The sequence below is a fragment of the Podarcis raffonei genome, chromosome 16, assembly GCF_027172205.1.
Source record: "Podarcis raffonei isolate rPodRaf1 chromosome 16, rPodRaf1.pri, whole genome shotgun sequence".
Classification (NCBI taxonomy): domain Eukaryota; kingdom Metazoa; phylum Chordata; class Lepidosauria; order Squamata; family Lacertidae; genus Podarcis; species Podarcis raffonei.
Genome location: NC_070617.1, coordinates 8,874,777 through 8,894,824, shown reverse-complemented (window position 1 = coordinate 8,894,824; position 20,048 = coordinate 8,874,777). Strand labels below are relative to the sequence as shown.

Here is a 20,048-nt window from a genome sequence, read left to right as displayed (position 1 = left end):
AAACTGCGGGAGGCAGTGGAGGACAGGAGTGCCTGGCGTGCTCTGGTCCAGGGGGTCACGAAGAGTCGGACACGACTAAACAACAACAACAACAACAAAGCCAAGTGCAGATATCATCTGCTCTCTGTGGACACCCAGCCCTGTTTGTTTCCTTGGTTGCCCTCCCCTCTTCCTCCCCACAACCAGCAAGAGGGAGCAGTAGGGAGGGAGGGAGTTTTCTTCCATGGCTGTGGTACCCCAAATTAACGAATCTGCTAAGCGCTGCTAAACAGGGCAAGGCTGGCTCAGTTGAGGAGGCCTCTGTTCTGATTGTCACTGTCTGTTGTTCTGTGTTTTAAAAAAGGGAAATACAGTGGTACCTCAGGTTAAATACGCTTCAGGTTACATACACTTCAGGTTACAGACTCTGCTAACCCAGAAATAGTGCTTCGGGTTAAGACCTTTGCTTCAGGATGAGAACAGAAATTGTGCTCTGGAGGCCCCATTAGCTAAAGTGGTGCTTCAGGTTAAGAACAGTTTCAGGTTAAGAGCAGACCTCCGGAACAAATTAAGTACTTAACCCGAGGTACCACTGTAGAGAGATGGAGGGCATAGAAAACAGGTGGGGTGGTGGGGAAGGGGTTAAGATAACCGCCACTCGAATTGGGGGGGGGGAGAGAAAGGGTTATGTTAACCACTACCCAGAGAGGTGTGTATGAGGGATGGGGTGAAGTTAACCACCACTTGAAGGGGTGTATGTGAGGGAAGGGGTTCAGTTAACCACCACTGGAAGAACAGGTGAGGGAGGAGGGAATTTAGTTAGCCACCCCCCCTTCCTGCCTGCGGTTTTTCCTCTACTAAAAATACCCTTCCGCTGTGCTATGGCATTATTCAGCAGATACGGAGCTGGGAACCGGCACCCCATGTTTGGAATAAATGTGCAGTTAGAGAGATGCACAAACACACTCTCTCACTTTCTCTCTCGCACACACATGGAGCCTTGGTGTTCACAAACAGCCTTGCACAGGAGTTGCATGGGGAAGAATCGTGAGGAGGGGGGGCAGATAGCACGCACATGGGGTGCAGGCGGGACTCCCTGGCAACCGGGGAAGAGAGCCAGGAATAACCGCCTGCCAGAGTAGCTCTAATTTAGAAAATGGGGAATGAGCAGGGATGCGGTGGGGACAAAAAGGCATGTGTTGATCGGTTTTTAAAAACCCGTTCTGCTCAAGGGATCTCACTTCGGAGTTGCTGGAGGCGGCTGGCACTGGCCGGCACTCTGGCACCACATTTCCTTATGCGCCCCCCCCCAGGCATGCACCCCCCCCGTTCATTGCCCCACCCACCCACTCACTCATGGCTTAGCAGCAGAGCTTCTCCTGCTGGAGATCCCAGCTTCAATCCCCAATGGCCTCTCCTGGTAGGGCTAGAAAACCCTGCTTGCAACCCCGGGGAGCTGCTGCCGGTCAGTGCAGACCATGCTGATCCGGGTGGACCAGTCCTCCGACGCAGTGTGGTGCACGATTGTAGCTCAGCGGTAGAGCGTCGGTTGGTTGCAAGTCCAAGATCTCTAAGTAGGGCTGGGAATGCCCTTCGCCTGAAACTTTGGAGAGCTGCTGCTGGTCAGTGTAGACAGTATGGAGCTAGATGGACTCAGTATAAAGCAGCTTCCGATTCTCTTTAAAATCAGCTGTTGGTGCAAAAACATGAGGGCTGGTATCTTTATAGGGAAGGGGCTTGTGAATAGGGTGTACTGGGGGGAAAGTAGCTTGGATCCTGGCCAGCTTTCTGGCTGCCCCTCATTTTTAAAGGGTAGAAAGGCAGTGGGTGCTGCAACAAAATGTTTCAGCAGGAAATGTTCCTGCCCAGGGTGCCAGCCACTTATCGCTGCCATTTTATTCTATTCTCATTCCCCTATGAATCCATCAGTCTTCTGGACATGCTCAGTCCTCATTGGTTTGCTTTTGGGGGGGGGGTTCCCCTCCATGTAGAATTCCTTCCAATTTCTTTTTTGTGCTGTTGCAAAATTTGGTGTTTCCCTCAAACCACAGCTGTTTCTCTTGCACCTAGTGTTGTTTTGGTTACATGAGGATACAGCTGGCAGAATGAATTTGCTTACAGTGGTACCTCGGGTTACATACGCTTCAGGTTACATACACTTCAGGTTACAGACTCCACTAACCCAGAAATAGTGCTTCAGGTTAAGAACTTTGCTTCAGGATGAGAACAGAAATCGTGCTCCGGCGGCGCAGCAGCAGCAGCAGGAGGCCCCATTAGCTAAAGTGGTGCTTCAGGTTAAGAACAGTTTCAGGTTAAGTACAGACCTCCGGAACGAATTAAGTACTTAACCTGAGGTACCACTGTATTAATAAATAGCAGCGGGGGTGGGGGACATTTTCCAAAGCCCAAGAGCTGCATTCCACCCCCCTTTTTAAAAATGCATTTTCCATTTTTCTATTTACAAATCATACTTTACTGTCAAATATTATTTCCATATAGCCTTCCAAGGCATTTGTAATAGATCCGCTATTGCTGCATGTCTATATATTAATTCACCCTATTTTTCCCTTCCAGTCCTTCTTTGTATTTGTTGTTCAGAGGATTACCCCTATTTGTAGTTTCGATTTAGCATCAACTCCCCAAAAGTTTCCCCATTTGCCCTTCATTTGTTTTCCATCCTGATTCCTTATTTTGGCTGTTGTGCGTCTTCTGTGTATTTACCGTATTTTTTGCTCTATAAGACTCACTTTTTCCCTCCTAAAAAGTAAGGGGAAATGTGTGTGCGTCTTATGGAGCGAATGCCGGCTGCGCAGCTATCCCAGAAGCCAGAACAGCAAGAGGGATTGCTGCTTTCACTGCATAGCGATCCCTCTTGCTGTTCTGGCTTCTGAGATTCAGAATATTTTTTTTTCTTGTTTTCCTCCTCCAAAAACTAGGTGCGTCTTGTGGTCTGGTGCGTCTTATAGAGCGAAAAATATGGTATACAGCCATTGTTCTTTTGTTGATGTTTCTTTTCCTTTCCAACTTTTAGCATGCACTATTCCGGCCGCCGCTGTTGCATAAAGAAATAAATTGAGTACCCTCGAGGGGAGCTCACCACCAATTATCGCTAATAGAAAGATTTCTGGTTTCTTTGGAAATGCATTTTTTTAAAAAATAAAAAAAGCTCACCATAGACCATCTCTTTGTATTTGGCAGCATAGTATTTGCCACCACCTATGTAGAATAATAATAAATTTTTATTTATACCCGGCCCTTCCCTGTTCAAAAACCGGGCTCAGGGCAGCTAACAACAAATTTAAAACACTTAATTATAAAAGCAGCATAAAATACAGTATAAAAACATGAATAACAATAAAATTAAAAAATCAATTTAGGGGAAATAAGCATTAGATATGTATGAAAGATCCCTCAATCTCTTCACATTTCCAACACAGTTTGAACCCTCTCTTGTACATTTTAACCAATTGACTGGGCGTCAGATACCAGCCATAGAGCCTTTTTCGTATGCTTTCCTTTATCAAATAGCAGGCGGAACAGTTTAATGTTTTGTTCCAGAGCTTTTCCCAGGCTATGATTTCGATGTTCTAACCCAGGCATAGGCAAACTCCAGCCCTCCAGATGTTTGGGACTACAATTCCCATCATCCCTGACCACTGGCCCTGTTAGCTAGGGTTGATGGGAATTGTAGTCCCAAACATCTGGAGGGCCCGAGTTTGCCTATGCCTGTTATACCCCGATACCTATAGTCCAGTGTATCATTGCGCCGGAGGGCCACATTCGCATCTGGACAACATTCTGGGGGCCACATGCCACTGACGGTCAGGACCGGGGCAAAAATGGGCAGTTCAATGAATAGAAATGAAACAATAATAGATTGTAGCCAGGGCCAGCCACAACAGTTTTATAATCTCCACACCCACCCACATCTGCCTTTGAAGTTATATCTGTGATCTATTTCCCAGCTCGGTTTCAGTGACGTGCTGGCAGACATCCTTGAGACTTCTCTTTTTATTCGCAAGCGCCTCTTGAGGATGTGCAGAGCGCACAGCTGAGCAGCCACACCGCACCGCCTTGTCTCTGTGCTTTGTTTAGGGTGGACGGTTGGCGGTCCTGGAACTGCATTTCCAAGCACACTTGAAACCATCAATGCCTCCCCTCTGGAAAACGAATGGCTTCCCTGTGGGGTCAGAATATTTGGGGAGAGAGTGGTTGTATCCTGCGTGAGCCCTCCTCCGAGTTAGACCCATTGAAATGAACAAGCAAACTGAGGCCCTTGTGTCTACTTGTGAGTAAGATTATGCCCCCCCCCGCCTCTTTCAGATGGGGAGGCAAGCAATCCTTCCTTCTCTGCTTCTACAGAGGCTGTGGGTTGATTTGAGATGGATAAAGGGAGTTTATTTGACTCACGGGCGCCACCTGCTGAGTCCTAGTTTCTTTCCTCCGCTTAGCCAGAGTCTGTTAGCCACAGAGGATTGCTTTGGGGGGGGGGGCGCACTGCTTTCCGACGGGACTCCTGCTAAGCTTGCTGGGTTTTAAGCCGGGAGAGCACTTCTGATGCCAGGTGGGGCTGTGACTTGAAAACGAGCCGCACCGAAACAGCGAGCTCCTGAGCATGCACAGAGTACTAACAAAACTGCTACGCCCACCCCACCCCTTCGAGCTGGGGTGCTTGGATTTCCATGTTTTGCCAGGTGTAGAATGTTATTCTCATAGGGCGCTTCTTGTATGAATGCCTTTGATTACCGGTTGCAGGGGGAGGTCCTGTTGTGCAGGCTTCCCTGTTGGGGCATCTGGTCGGTTATTGCGGGGTCAGGATGCTGCGGTCGACAGGTGCCTCTATTTAGCCTTGTCCCACAGGGCTTTTCTTACCATAGAGAATAAGGCTACCGGTGACTATTTGCTGTGATGATTCAGTAGTGCTTCTGAATGCCAATTGCTGGGAAGCTCAGGAGAGGACAGCTCTCTTGCGCTCAGGTTCTGTTTGCATTGGGTTGGCTGCTGTTAGGACAGAATGCAGGAATAGATGGACCACTGGCCAGATCCGGCAGGACCCTTCCTGGGTTCCTCTGCAAACACTCTTACGACTGAGCTGCTTCTCTAGAATCAATTTTATTAATTCGGTCACAGACCAGTTCCAGCCCACATACAATATCAAGGAAGTCATGAAACACGATAGGGATACATTTGAATTTGCAGTTAGGTATAACAGGGACGGGACCTGGGTGGCGCTGTGGGTTAAACCACAGAGCCTAGGGCTTGCCGATCAGAAGGTCGGCGGTTCAAATCCCCGCGACGGGGTGAGCTCCCGTTGCTCGGTCCCTGCTCCTGCCAACCTAGCAGTTCCAAAGCACGTCAAAGTGCAAGTAGATAAATAGGTACCGCTCCGGCGGGAAGGTAAACGGCGTTTCCGTGCACTGCTCTGGTTCACTCGGCCAATAAAGCAAGATGAGCACTGCAACCCCAGAGTTGTTCGTGACTGGACCTAATGGTCAGGGGTCCCTTTACCTTTACTTGTAACAGGGACAATACAGATATAGCAACAGTTAAAAATATATATAAATTAAAACTTAGTCACTAACATACAGTATAACCTAAAATTATCATTTAAAACCTTAATCATTATGATAGCACAGCTTGTTCCCTAAGTTTTATGGTAATTGCATGGAATTTGGCTACCCTTAACGTGATCTCAGGATCCTTGTCCTCTACCAGGATTTTAGACACTGAAGTTCGGATTCATTTGGAGATTTTTGCATAGCAGGGGTAAGAAATACCGAGTGTCTATCCCCATAGAAATGGCAGCCTTACAAGGCATGAGAGACAGTTTCTACCTCCATCAAGCCGCAGGGGCAGACTCGTTCTGCGTATGGTTTACCCTCAAATCTGCCTACAATAAGGCAGGTGGCAACATGTTGAATCTAGCAAGGGTAAATGACCGTCTGTATTTAGGTATTTGTGTGAGCTGCTTCTCTTCCCTTCCAGTGCCATTGGAGGGTAAACCTCTGGGGCCTTCTGCACGCAGGGCAGGTGCCCTACCCCCAAGCTGTGGTGCTTTCCTTAAAGGTAACAGCAAGACTGCAGTTCTCATGGTTCTGAACAAAGGGCTGCTTTAAATAGGGATTTGAATAGCTGCCTCATAGCAAATTGGCCCATTGGCCTATCTAGTTCAATGCTGTCTACACTGACCGGCAGTGGCTCTCCAGGGTTTCAGGCGGGTCTCTCTCCCAGCCTTGCCTGGAATGATGCCGTCAGGGACTGAACCTGGGATCTTCCGCGTGCAAAGGAGATGCTCTACCACTGACCTGTTGAACTCCGCTTGCCGTCAGAGGTCTTTTTAACTGGAGATGCAGGGAATTGAAGCCGAATAATTTCTTGGGCTCCATGATCACTGCAGATGGTGGCAGCAGTCATGAAATTAAAAGACGCCTGCTTCTTGGGAGAAAAGCAATGACAAACCTAGACAGCATCTTCAAAAGCAGAGACATCACCTTGCCAACTAAGGTCCATATTGTTAAAGCTATGGTTTTCCCAGTAGTGATGTATGGAAGTGAGAGCTGGACCATAAAGAAGGCTGATGGCCGAAGAATTGATGCTTTTGAATTGTGGTGCTGGAGGAGACTCTTGAGAGGCCCATGGACTGCAAGAAGATCAAACCTCTCCATTCTGAAGGAAATCAGCCCTGAGTGCTCACTGGAAGGACAGATCATGAAGCTGAGGCTCCAAGACTTTGGCCGCCTCATGAGAAGAGACCCTGATGTTGGGAAAGATGGAGGGCACAAGGAGAAGGGGACGACAGAGGACAAGATGGTTGGATAGTGTTCTCGAAGCTACCAGCATGAGTTTGACCAAACTGCGGGAGGCAGTGGAAGACAGGAGTGCCTGGCGTGCTCTGGTCCGTGGGGTCGGTCACGAAGAGTCGGACACAACTAAACAGCTAAACAACAACAACAATGCCAGCTGCTGAGGATCAGCACCAGGGAGAGAGCTGCCATTGCAGTCTGGTCCTGCTTCCGGCCGTCCTGGTAGAGGCATCTGCTTGACCTCTGGGAGAAGAGGCTGCTGGCCTCGATGGACCTTTAGTCTGATGCAGCAGCCAGGCTCTTATTGCATCCTTGGGCCATGAAGCCTTCCTCCAGCATCAAAGGCTTGTGCCAGTTTTTCTGTCCTCTTGACAAAGGAAATGCAGCCTTTTCTCATTAGGACCTGGGAGCTGTTCTCCTCCTCCTCCTCAATGTTTGTTTGTTTGCTTGCTTGCTTGCTTGCACACACCTGCTTGCCTCCAATTCCCTTAACGAACACAGCCAGAGATCTGCAATATTCCTGTCTGTCTTCTTCAGAGAGGAGACGTTTCCTTTATCTTATAATGAGTGGTGGGCTCTTGTGCTTTGCCAGTGCCTTCCACGTGGCCCATAATAGCAGGTCTTCTCCCTAGCGGGTCTCCCTGAGCTTGTTGCTTGCCTCGCCATCCCAGTGCTGGGAATCACAGCAAAGTTTTATTTTAAAAAACTCTTTTGGATAAGTCTTGGATAAGTCATCCACGTCACATCAGGGTGGATGCGGCTTTCTGACTTGTTAGGTCCTGTTCTCTTTTAATAATGTGAAAACCCTAATTATCTATAGAAGATTTTAAAAAGTGAGCACCTCCTTATATGCGCAGAATATTTCCTTGTCCAGGTTTTCATTGAATCGCGGAGCTAAGAACATCAGAAGGTGCCCTGTTGGAGGCCCTGTTTTAATCAGCCCTCGGTTCAGAACCATGAGGGCTAGAATCTTACTATCATATTTAAGGAAAGGGACACACAGTTACCTCAAGCTAAACACGAGTGGCACTTCCCAGGAGCGGCACCCCATGACCCCAAGGAAAACCCCGAAAAACTAAAGATTCCCACAGGCTACTAAAAAATGCTAAAAGGTGGAGGCCTATGCAGTGGTACCTTGGGTTAAGAACTTAATTCGTTCTGGAGGACTGTTCTTAACCTGAAGCACTACTTTGGCTAATGGGGCCTCCCACTGCTGCTGCGCCGCGGCTGCACGATTTCTGTTCTCATCCTGAAGCAAAGTTCTTAACCCAAGGTAATATTTCTGGGTTAGCGGAGTCTGTAACCTGAAGCGTATGTAACCTGAAGCATATGTAACCCAAGATACCACTGTATGATATATGGGGGCGAGAACCCAGGTGACACCAGCCACAGTCTGGCCGCCATGGTCTAGACTAGGTAGGATCCTGCTCGCACCAGGCCTGATCCCCTTGGTCGAAACAACAAATATCAGCAACGTTAAGATCACAGGCCATGCTCCAGTAGAAGCTATCCTCAAACTAGGAGAGGAAATACAAACCACCCCATCATGGTCCTTCAAACACCCCATACTGGCCACAAACAACAAGAGAGAGTCTCTTGAAGACCCTCCAAAACTACTTCAAAGAAAATGATGTAAACAACATAACTACCCCCCTCCTCTGGGATGTAATGAAAGCAGTTTTCAAGGGAGCTTGTACAGTGGTACCTCGGGTTACAGACGCTTCAGGTTACAGACGCTTCAGGTTACATACACCGCTAACCCAGAAATAGTACCTCGGGTTAAGAACTTTGCTTCAGGATGAGAACAGAAATTGCGCAGCGGTGGCACGGTGGCAGCGGGAGGCCGCATTAGCTAAAGTGGTGCTTCAGGTTAAGAACAGTTTCAGGTTAAGAACAGACCTCCGGAACAAATTAAGTTCTTAACCCGAGGTACCACTGTATATAAAAAAAAGGAAAAAAGGAAAGGGACACTGCATGGTGTCTCTCTTGCATGCAGAAGGCCTTGGGTTCAAATCCTAATAACATTTCCAGATAGGGTTGGACAGCCTTGCAAAGCCCTGTCTAGTCCATCATCCTGTTCTCGCAGTGGCCGTCTGGATTTCTGCAGGAAGCCAAAAGGCAGAGCGTAAAGGAAAGAGCCTTTCTCTCACTATTATTCCTGTTGTTGTTATTGTTGTTGTTGTTTAGTCGTTTAGTTGTGTCCGCCTCTTCGTGACCCCCTGGACCAGAGCACGCCAGGCACTCCTGTCTTCCACTGCCTCCCGCAGTTTGGTCAAACTCATGCTGGTAGCTTTGAGAACACTGTCCAACCATCTCGTCCTCTGTCGTCCCCTTCTCCTTGTGCCCTCAGCCTTTCCCAACCTCAGGGTCTTTTCCAGGGAGTCTTCTCTTCTCATGAGGTGGCCAAAGTCTTAGAGCCGCAGCTTCAAGATCTGTCCTTCCAGTGAGCACTCAGGGCTGATTTCCTTCAGAATGGAGAGGTTTGATCTTCTTGCAGTCCATGGGACTCTCCAGAGTCTCCTCCAGCACCAGAATTCAAAAGCATCAATTCTTTGGCGATCAGCCTTCTTTATGGTCCAGCTCTCACTTCCATACATCACTACTGGGAAAACCGTAGCTTTTACTATACGGACCTTTGTTGGCAAGGTGATGTCTCTGCTTTTGAAGATGCTGTCTAGGTTTGTCATTGCTTTTCTCCCAAGAAGCAGGCGTCTTTTAATTTTGTGGCTGCTGTGATCATCTGCAGTGATCTGTTATTCCTAGGAATATAATTAGAGGCCTGCTGGACCAGGCCAGTCGTCCATTTGTTCCGGCATCTTCTCACAGTGTCCAGCCAAATGTATCTTGGGGAGCCTGCAATGGGAACCTGAGAGCAAAAACAGCTCTCCCTTCTTGCGATTCCCAGCAACGGATAATTCAGAGGCACGCTGACTCCGACAGGGGAGGCAGGACCTGACTCTTGTTCCTCACCCCTTTTTGTGTGAGCCTTGTCATAAATCATCTCTGACCTTTCAGTTCCCTTCCCTATTTAGCTCCGACCTTTAACATGGGACCTCGTTTTCTTGACAAGTTTGTCCCTGTCTGCGCAGTTGATCGGCAGCTAACGTTTTATTTGCAGGAGGGATCACTTTGAAGTCAGTTGATGGGCAAATTTTCCCTCCCTCCCTGTAGGATAGCTGGCAAATCCCCATTGCCAAACCAGCCACCCCTTAACTGCCAAAGACCTGTGCAGAGAGGTCTTCAGCATGTTCTGCAACAAAGATGTTCAACACAGCTCTGTGGGATGGGAGTTTCACAATTTAGTGCTGTTGACATGAGTCACCTTAAGCTGGGGCAAGAGTCCTGACCTCCTAGTCAAAGGCGTTAGCTGTATTCATCCTGATGCAGAGCTCTGTGTAACTTAAAACCTTGTGTATTCTAAGAGTTCTGTGTAACATGGAAGATGATTTTTTTTAATAATAAAAAAACTACCCCCATCCTTCAACCTGGACAAAGTCCTAGACTTAATCTAAAAACACTGAGAGATTTTCAATTGTTCTTTAATCCTTCAAATTCCCTGGGTTGAGCCTTAGCTTAGTAGATGGGGGTCTGAGCTTTTGGTTGCATTGCCCCTGCCCAAACTTCCTCCACTTTCTGCAAAATAGAATTCGGGGAAGGCAAGTGTTTCAGGCGAACATTGAATGGGCCTGTTTGTCTCTGTACAAACTTACGTACATCATATTTCACTTTTATGCTCCCATACTTCACGAGCCTCTTCACATCCAGGAGATGTTGGGAATTAGATTTCCTCTCCCCCCCTTCTCCTTCTTTGGGAAGAAGAAAAAATTGCATGCCAAAAGCCCCATAATTCTGAGAGTGATGGGTTGAGAAACTTGGACCCAACTCATCCCTCAGAAACCAAGCCAGAATAACCCCATCTGGCTTTTGCCTGTTTAACGATCTGGTAGAGAGGCTGCGAAAGATGAGGGAGACGTACTTTGGGATCCCGTTGCTGACAGCTGGGCCCTCTGTCCTCCCCCAAAAGCAAGACGAATCCCATCTTTAAGATGAGAATGTCCAGCGTTGTCAACTGGCCGGCAACTTGATTTTATGTTGCTGTTGTCCGGCCGTGGCACCAGGGTATTGATAGGGGTGGGCCCGGCTTCAGCTGGGGAGGGTGGGATATAAATAAAATTATTATTATTATTATTATTATTATTATTATTATTATTATTATTATCCCTGTCTTTTCCTGCCTGGTTCAAGTGCTTCTGGGTAGGAAATGATTTCCTCTCTCTTTCTCTCTCTCTCTCTCTCTCTCTCTCTCTCTCTCTCTTTCTCTCTCTGTGTGTGTTGAATTAGAGCGGGGAGAAGGGGGACTTCAGGCATTTGGGCTGAATGTGGCCCTCCAGACCTTTCCGTCTGGCCCTTGGAATTCTCTCCAGAGACCACCTCCCCAGTGTTTTCTTCCTTGGTTGCCAAAATATGCCTTTCTAGCCAATAGCCTTCTTGGTTGCAATTTTAACCCGTTGGTTCTCTAATCCTGCCTTCTGGAGCATCGGAGTACAGGTCTACTGTTTCTCCTGCATGCCTTGTAACAGGATGCAAATGATTTTTGGCAGTGCTTTTTTCTTTTTTTAAAAAAAGTTTAGGGGTACTCTTATTTTGACTCAAGAAAATCACCATTTTATGGTTCAAATTGGGAAAAATGAATACAGTAAATGGACTACAGTAGAAAAAGTCACAAAATTTTTAGGGGTATGCATACCACTACATCTCCCCACCCACCCCGAAAAAACAGAAATTTTTGGCATCTTCCAATGAAATAAGAGTGAACAGGGTTGCAGCGTTGGTGTTTTTGCCAGGGGTGTGGAAACTCTGGCCCTCCAAACCCCTTTTCCTGGCCCTGGGGGCTCTCCCCAGGCCACACCCACTCCCTGGCCTTGCTGTGCCCTCTCCTGGAGTGTTTTTGCCAGGCTGGCATTTGTCCTTGAACTCTGATCACGGCCAGATGAGGGATAGAGAGGGGGCGCAAAAGCATCTACAGAAACGAGCCTACAGTCCTGATTGGTTTGCAAGGAGATTAGGCAGTGTTGTATCAAATAAAAGGATAGCTCAGTCAGTAGAGCACAAGACTCTTATTCTCAGGGTTGTGGGTTCGAGCTTCACCTTGGGCCAAATATTCCTGCATTGCAGGGGGTTGGACTAGATGACCCTCGGGGTCCCTTCCAACTCTACAATCCTATGACTTTTTGCCCTTTCACTGCTTCTCCTCCCCTCCAGGACTTTCCTTATTGTATTTTATCCAATTTCTTTTTTTGGGGGGGGGGTGTGGAGAGCAGACTTTCCCCATCGACTATGATTGCTCACCCTGCCTTTTCCAGTCCGTGATTGGAGCCCACCCCCAAAAAAGGAATAGCTTGGTTGAGGATGTAAGGACATAAGAAGGACATGGATCAGACCAATGCCCATTCAGTTCAGCATCCTACCCTCTCAGTGGCCAGCCAGTTGCCTGCAGAAACCTTCAAAGCAGGACCCCCCAAGCACAAGAGCCCTCTCCCAACTCGGCTGTTTCCAGCAGCTGCTAATTCAGGGAAAAAATTGCTGCTTCTGACTGTGGAGGCAGAGCGTAACCACGGTGGTTTGTTGTTTAGTCGTTTAGTCGTGTCCGACTCTTCGTGACCCCACGGACCAGAGCACGCCAGGCACTCCTGTCTTCCACTGCCTCCTGCAGTTTGGTCAAACTCATGCTGGTAGCTTCGAGAACACTGTCCAACCTTCTTGTCCTCTGTCGTCCCCTTCTCCTTGTGCCCTCCAACTTTCCCAACATCAGGGTCTTTTCCAGGGAGTCTTCTCTTCTCATGAGGTGGCCAAAGTATTGGAGTCTCAGCTTCAGGATCTGTCCTTCCAGTGAGCAATCAGGGCTGATTTCCTTCAGAATGGATAGGTTTGATCTTCTTGCAGTCCATGGGACTCTCAAGAGTCTCCTCCAGCACCATAATTCAAAAGCATCAATTCTTCGGCGATCAGCCTTCTTTATGGTCCAGCTCTCACTTCCATACATCACTAGTGGGAAAACCATAGCTTTAGCTATACGGACCTTTGTTGGCAAGGTGATGTCTCTGCTTTTGAAGATGCTGTCTAGGTTTGTCATTGCTTTTCTCCCAAGAAGCAGATGTCTTTTAATTTCGTGACTGCTGTCACCATCTGCAGTGATCATGGAGCCCAAGAAAGTAAAATCTCTCACTGCCTCCATTTCTTCCCCTTCTATTTGCCAGGAGGTGATGGGAGCCTTATTCCCCCTCCGTGAGTTTGCCCAATCCTCTTAAAAACCCATCCCTTTGGGGGCTTAGTTTCAATCCCGCTGCAAGGCAAAGCCAGCTTCTCAGCTGCCTGTCCAAGTGTGCTTTTTACAAATGTGATGCAGGAGCGTTAAAGTGTTGGCGCCATTGGCAGCCCGGCGCCTGGGTTGGCCTGACAGCAGTTTTGCTGCCCTCACAGGTCATCATCACCTGTCAGAATCTGAAGCCTGTCTTCAGCTGAGCTCCCTCTCACTTCTTTCCCACTCAGACACTTCCAGCCAGTGGAGGCCAGTCTGTTAGGGCAAACAGGGCACTGCCTCAAACTCTCCACCAACACTGGCCACATTTTTATGCTTAAAACCAATGGGTTGTGCCGTGACCTCCTTAGTTGCTGTGTTGCACTTGTGTAAATTCAACATTAATAAATAAAGGAAAATGGGACTATATGTTATAAGAAAGTACAGTGGTACCTCGGGTTAAGTACCTACAGTATTTTTCGCCCTATAGGACGCACTTTCCCCCCTCCAAAAATGAAGGGGAAATGTGTGTGTGTCCTATGGGGCGAATACAGGCTTTTGCTGAAGCCTGGTGACCAATAGGGGTCGGTGCGCACCGACCCCTCTCCCTCTCCAGGCTTCAGAAAGCTCTGCGCAGCCCTAGGGAGCCCGGCACAGCTCCGCACAACCCCCCGGAGCCCGGCACGAAGCCGCGCCGGGCTCCCGAAGGATGCGCAAGCTCCCAGAGCGATGCTGAGCTGCGCTCAGCTTCGGCATCGCTCTGGGACCCGTTCTGGGGGCTGGGGTCGGGGGAAGCTCGGGCTTCCCCCGCCCCAGCCCCGCGCCTGGGTGGGTGGGGGAAATAATTTTTTCCCCTTTATTCCCCCCCCCCAATCTAGGTGCGTCCTATAGGGCAAAAAATACAGTAATTCGTTCCGGTGGTCCGTTCTTAACCTGAAACTGTTCTTAACCTGAAGCACCACTTTAGCTAATGGGGCCTCCTGCTGCTGCCGCGCCGCCGGAGCACGATTTCTGTTCTCATCCTGAAGCAAATTTCTTACCTGAAGCATATGTAACCTGAAGCGTATGTAACCCAAGGTACCATTATATTAGAAAATATATTAAGTATAAGGTAATAAGTATAAGTACATTCAATGTTGTAAAGGTAAAGTACATCAGGAAATGAAGGGAAGTCTATCTTGACATAGTTTAGTTTATTGGATTCTATTTTGGTTTACAGTGGTGCCTCGCAAGACGAAATTAATTCGTTCCGCGAGTTTCTTCGTCTTGCGAAGCACGGTATCGGAAAAGTTTTGGGAAAAGCTTCAAAAATCACCAAAGTCTTCAAAAACCTCAAAAAAGGCTACCACACCGCGTGCTATGAGTTGCTCCTCGAAGTCAAGTCGCAACTGTGTTAAGAAAAAGGAAACAAACTTGCAAGACGTTTCCGTCTTGCGAAGCAAGCCCATAGGGAAATGCGTCTTGCGAAGCAACTCAAAAAACCAAAAACTCTTTCGTTTTGCGAGTTTTCCGTCTTGCGAGGCATTCGTCTTGCGAGGTACCACTGTATTTTTGTTTAGTTAGAAAGTATACGAAAAGAGCACATATAAGAGCACATATAAGTACAAGTTTAAATCAATATTTAACAGTATAATTATTTAAGGTTGTTGTTATTATTATTAGTTTTACCTCTTTTTGTAGATTGTGTATGATATCCTTGGATGTCTCTCTCTCTCTCTCTCTCTACTGTGTGTGTGTATATATATATATATATATATATATATATATATGGGAGAAGAAGGAGAATGGGGGACAAAGCTGGAGTTGGCTCTAGTGCCCCCTGCTGTTGGTCTCCTTGCCTTCTGCCCTACCAGCCCTGACAGGCACCGCAAAAGCATGGAAGGCTTTCTTGACTTTCTTGAACAAGCCCTGTAAGGAAAAACTGTGGTATTTGAGTATGTTCTGTTCCAGAGAAGAGAGCCTTCACATCAGTGTGGTGTGTAGTGTTTAGAGTGCTGGACCCAGGACCCAAGAGGCGCGTGTTAAATCCCCACTCAGCCATACAGCCAAATGCAAATTGCCTTGAGGCGGTGATTAATAAATAGGAGGGGATTCATAAACTGTTTTTGGCCGACAACTCCCATCATCCCTAGCTAGTGAGGCCAGGGGTCAGGGATGATGGGAACTGTAGTCTGAAAAAAACAGTGTGTACCCAAATTTGGGAAAACCCTGATCTAAATCTGTATCTTTGGGGGGTATAAACGTTGGGATATAGATGTATGGTGGTACCTTGGTTCTCAAACGCCTTGGTGCTCAAACAACCTGGAACCCAAACACTGCAAACCTGGAAGTAAGTGTTCCAGTTTGCGAACCTTTTTTGGAAGCCAAACGTGCTCCGTTTTGAGTGTTACACTTCCGATTTGAGTGCCACACTTCCGTTTTGAGTGTTATGCTGAGGTCTGTCTGTTTTTGCTATTTATTTCACATTTTTGTTTTTGTGGCTCTTTTTTTTGTTTTTGTGGTTGTGTGGAACCCAGTTCAACTACTGATTGTGTAACTGCAGTACATTGTTTATTGCTTTCATTTTATGGATCAATGGTCTTGTTAGTAAAATTCATGTTAAATTGCTGTTTTAGGGGTTGTTTTTAAAAGTCTGGAACGGATTACTCCATTTTGCATTGCTTTCTATGGGAAAGCGCGCCTTGGTTTTTGAACGCTTTGGTTTTGGAACAGATTTCCGGAACGGATTAAGTTTGAGAACCAAGGTACCGCTGTAATTAAAAATAAAATGATTGAACCCACTACTCTTCAGAAAGTAAGCACCCTCCCTCCCCCTTTTAGTGTGGTCAGGCACAAAGTTTTTCGTTTGGGGTGGGGAACAGTGGATATATGCAGCACCACAAGAACTTTTATGCAGTTCCCAGATTCTTGCCAGGGGCATTTTTGAGGACGTGGGTTTCTTTGATTCACAGAAATGTCCTTTTCCAGCAGCACGTTTTCTTGCTGCCCCAGAATGGTACATTTGATGTCTGGTTGGCGTTCTAGGAAATAATAAGTTCTGGGCTGCTTCCTCTTGAGAATATTTTGAAAATGCAGTACCCGTTTTTTAGTTTGAAATGTTTTATGGTCCCTGTCTAACATGCAGCGATACTTTTTGCACAACGGCAAGAGTTGATTAGAGCTCCTGGAGGTCTCTCTGCACTAGTCTGAAACTGTCTCACCATTCCTGCTCATTCTCACCACAGACATATTTTCTTTTATTTTAAAAAAAACACCTCTAAACGGGTTGACATAAAATGTAATAATGCAGATTAAAATTGCCAATGAAAGTCAGAAGCTAAAAGCTGAGGGTTGCATTCAGTGCTAGTCCTACTCAGAGTAGACACATTGGAAGTTAATAGACATGATTAACTTAGATTTGTTCATTTTGATGGGTTTACTTTGATTTTTTTTAAAATAAATGTTTATTAAGGTTTTACAAAACATAGAAATCATAAAATCACATAAGGCAAACAATCACATATAACAAAACAGAAAACAGAAAACAAGAAACACACAGATAGCAAAGAAAGAAAAAGAAAAAAGAAGAAAAATCCACTTTTAACTTTCAAAATTCCATATCCCTCTGTCCTGACCTCCTCACACCTCCCTTTTTTGTGTTCCTCTTTATTCCGTCAAATTCAGCAAATTCTAGCCCTCTTTCAAACCTCATTTATAATTATATGTTTCCACTTATTATGTCTCTAATTTCCCTTACCTTGGTCCTTTACTCCACCTTGTATACTTTGACATAATATTGTTCTAGTCATACTCCCCTTCTCCTTTTTAAAATTCTTCTTTTCATAACTCTTTTAACCATATCCCTTGATGGGTTTACTTTGAGTAGGGCTAGCATTGGCTACAACCCAGGTTGGCCTTATCCCCCCCCCATTATAATAAAATTGGATAAAAATATATAAAAATGCACATCAGCTTTACACAGCTGGGCAGGCTTGCCTAAGCAAAAAATATATTTTTTGCAGGCACCGAAAACTAAAGCGAAGGCGCCAGCCTAATCTCAATGGGCGGGCTGTTCCAGAGAATAAAAGATTGATTCTGTACACAATAAACAGTTATATGACACCTGAAGGCAGCCCTGTATCTGGAAGATTTTAATGTCTGTGATGTTTTGCTGTGTTCTGTTATATTCTGTTGGGAGCTGCCCAGAGTGGCTGGGGCAACCCAGTCAGATGGGCAGCGTACAAGTTAATAATAATAATAATAATAATAATAATAATAATAATAATAATAGTAATAATAGGATAGCCTCTCTGTTTGGCCCATGGGACTCTCTGTAGGCCCCACCCCTTCTCCCCAGGCCACACCCATCCCTGCTCCTGTTTTGACTCCTTGAGTGTTTCTGCATCTTTCAAATCTGATATAATGCCTCTTGTTTCTATGGATGTAGTCTTGTGAGAATTGTGTGTAGCCTACTGTAGGAAGGTAAAGTTTGCATTTCTTGCTCCGCCCACTTTTGCTTCTGGCCCCTCTCCCTGCTGCCATGTGGGCCCCCAGAAGATTGCCCCAAAGGCAATGTGGCCCTTGGCTGAAAAAGATGATTTATGTATGGAGCTGAGGCTCCAATACTTTGGCCACCTCATGAGAAGAGAAGATTCCATGGAAAAGACCCTGATATTGGGAAAGATGGAGGGCACTAGGAGAAGGGGACGACGGAGGACGAGGTGGTTGGACAGTGTTCTCGAAGCTACCAGCATGAGTTTGACCAAACTGCGGGAGGCAGTGGATGACAGGAGTGCCTGGCGTGCTCTGGTCCAGGGGGTCACAAAGAGTCGGACACGACTAAACAACAACTACTACTGCGGCCCATGTTTTGTTAGTCCCAAAAATTGAAAAGGAGCAAAGTCCCAACTGAAGAAGAATGGCAACTTAAGCTGACAGAATATGTGCAGCTTGCAGATTTAACATACAGAATTAGAGAATAAGAAGAACATAGGTTTAGAGAAGATTGGAAAACGTTTATTGAATATCTGGGGGGAAATTGTGCACACCTGAAAACGTTGGCAGCGTTAAGATAAACTCGACAGTGTAAATAAGGTTTGGTGGGTGCAATAATGGAATACTGAATGGTTTAGTTTTTGAAAAATATGCAGGAATCTATGATATGTGTTAAGTTGTGGGTGAACATATCAGACGACACAGCGATTCTTCGGACAGCTCTTGTTTATTCACAGGCCAGAACTGAACTGAACTGAAGGGTTCAGCCAGCCTGCTTATACAGAGCTCCACTAGAATGCAACAGTAACCATTTTCTGTAACTATCCAATCACTGAACGTCACTTTCAATCCCTTATTTGCATATGTGGACCTGAGTGAAAACTGAGAACTTCAGTACATAACAATATGCAAAACGAACAATGGAAGGAGAAGGGAAGTCACACTGATATTTTCAGGATGTTAAAATGAGTATTTTAAACTGTGTAACATAAAATTTAATGAAAAATTTTATTTTTTAAAAAAAGTTCCTTACCTGTGCCTGTATTTCCTCGGCAGGTACCATGACCAGCAGGACGTTACCAGCAACTTCCTGGGTGCCATGTGGCTCATCTCCATCACGTTCCTGTCCATCGGCTACGGCGACATGGTGCCACACACATACTGTGGCAAAGGCGTCTGCTTGCTCACAGGCATTATGGTAAGAGGGAACCTCGTGGGGGCAGTCCTGGGGGAAGATTAAACATTCTGCGTCTCGTCTGAAGTGCTGTTTCAGGGCTGGCAGCCTCCCGATGCTGTTGGACTCCAACTCCCATCAGCCCCAGCAGGCACTGGCCAATCCCTTTGATCCCCTCGGAGAGCTACAGTTCCTAGAGCGGTTTAACAATTGGTCCCCTCTTCCCATGGAACTCTGGGAACTGTAGTTCCGGTAGGGGGGAATAGGGCATCTCCTAACAGCTTGCAGCTCCCTTAACAAACTACAGCTCCCAGAATTCTTTGGGGGAAGCCACAACTAGTTTAGTGCTTTAATAATAAGAAGAATAAAGGGACGCGGGTGGCGCTGTGGCTTAAACCACAGAGCCTAGGACTTGCCGATCAGAAGGTTGGCGGTTCGAATCCCCGCGACGGGGTGAGCTCCCGTTGCTCGGTCCCTGCTCCTGCCAACCTAGCAGTTCGAAAGCACGTCAAAGTGCAAGTAGATAAATAGGTATTGCTCTGGCAGGAAGGTAAACGGCGTTTCCGTGCGCTGCTCTGGTTCGCCAGAAGCGGCTTAGTCCTGCTGGCCACATGACCCGGAAGCTGTACGCCGGCTCCCTTGGCTAGTAAAGCGAGATGAGCGCCGCAACCCCAGAGTCGGCCACGACTGGACCTAATGGTCAGGGGTCCCTTTACCTTTAATAAGAATAATAATACATTGGGGAGGGGGCATTATTGAGTTGTTCTTGTTTCTATTTTTATTATCTACCTTGTGTTTTCCGGTTGTGATTTTATGTGGTGAGCCGCCCTAAGACCTGTGGGCGTTGTGCGGTGTACATATTTAATTAATAATAACAATAATTAATAAATGCAGGCAAGTGGGGTCTGCCTGGCAGCAGCCTCCGCTGCTTGCCTGTGTGTGTGCAAACGAGGATGTGGAATGAAGATGGCCGTTCTCGCCTGAACCGGCGGAGCCTCTTTGGTAACCGCTGCTGGTTAGGAATGGAACCTCCATGTCCAGTGGCAGCCTGCCTCTAAACACCCAGCTGCTACCAGCTGTAGAGGACAAAGCACAGGAAGGGCTGTTGCCCCCGCACCCTGCGGGGTGTGATTTCTCAAGAGCCTCTGGCCCAAGACTGTGGGAAACAGGATATTGGACTGCTGGACGGGTCTTTGCTTGTCCCATCCAGCAAGGCTCTTGCTGAACACTTTCTGCCGTGGTTCCAACCTCTCCAGAGTTGTCCCAGATGTCTTCCGGAGCCAGCTGTGGAGCGTTCTCGCCTGCCCACCCCCAGCCCACT

At 47.0% G+C, this 20,048-nt stretch overlaps 1 protein-coding gene across 1 annotated transcript in view; it reads left to right on the top strand.

Moving 5' to 3' along the window:
- The window catches only part of KCNN3 (potassium calcium-activated channel subfamily N member 3), a 96,082-nt gene that overhangs the window by 46,616 nt on the left and 29,418 nt on the right, over positions 1-20,048 (top strand). Inside the window, exon 4 of the mRNA XM_053370163.1 lies at positions 18,610-18,751. Coding sequence (XP_053226138.1) covers positions 18,610-18,751 — 142 coding nt within the window. The remainder of the gene's footprint in view (positions 1-18,609; positions 18,752-20,048) is intronic.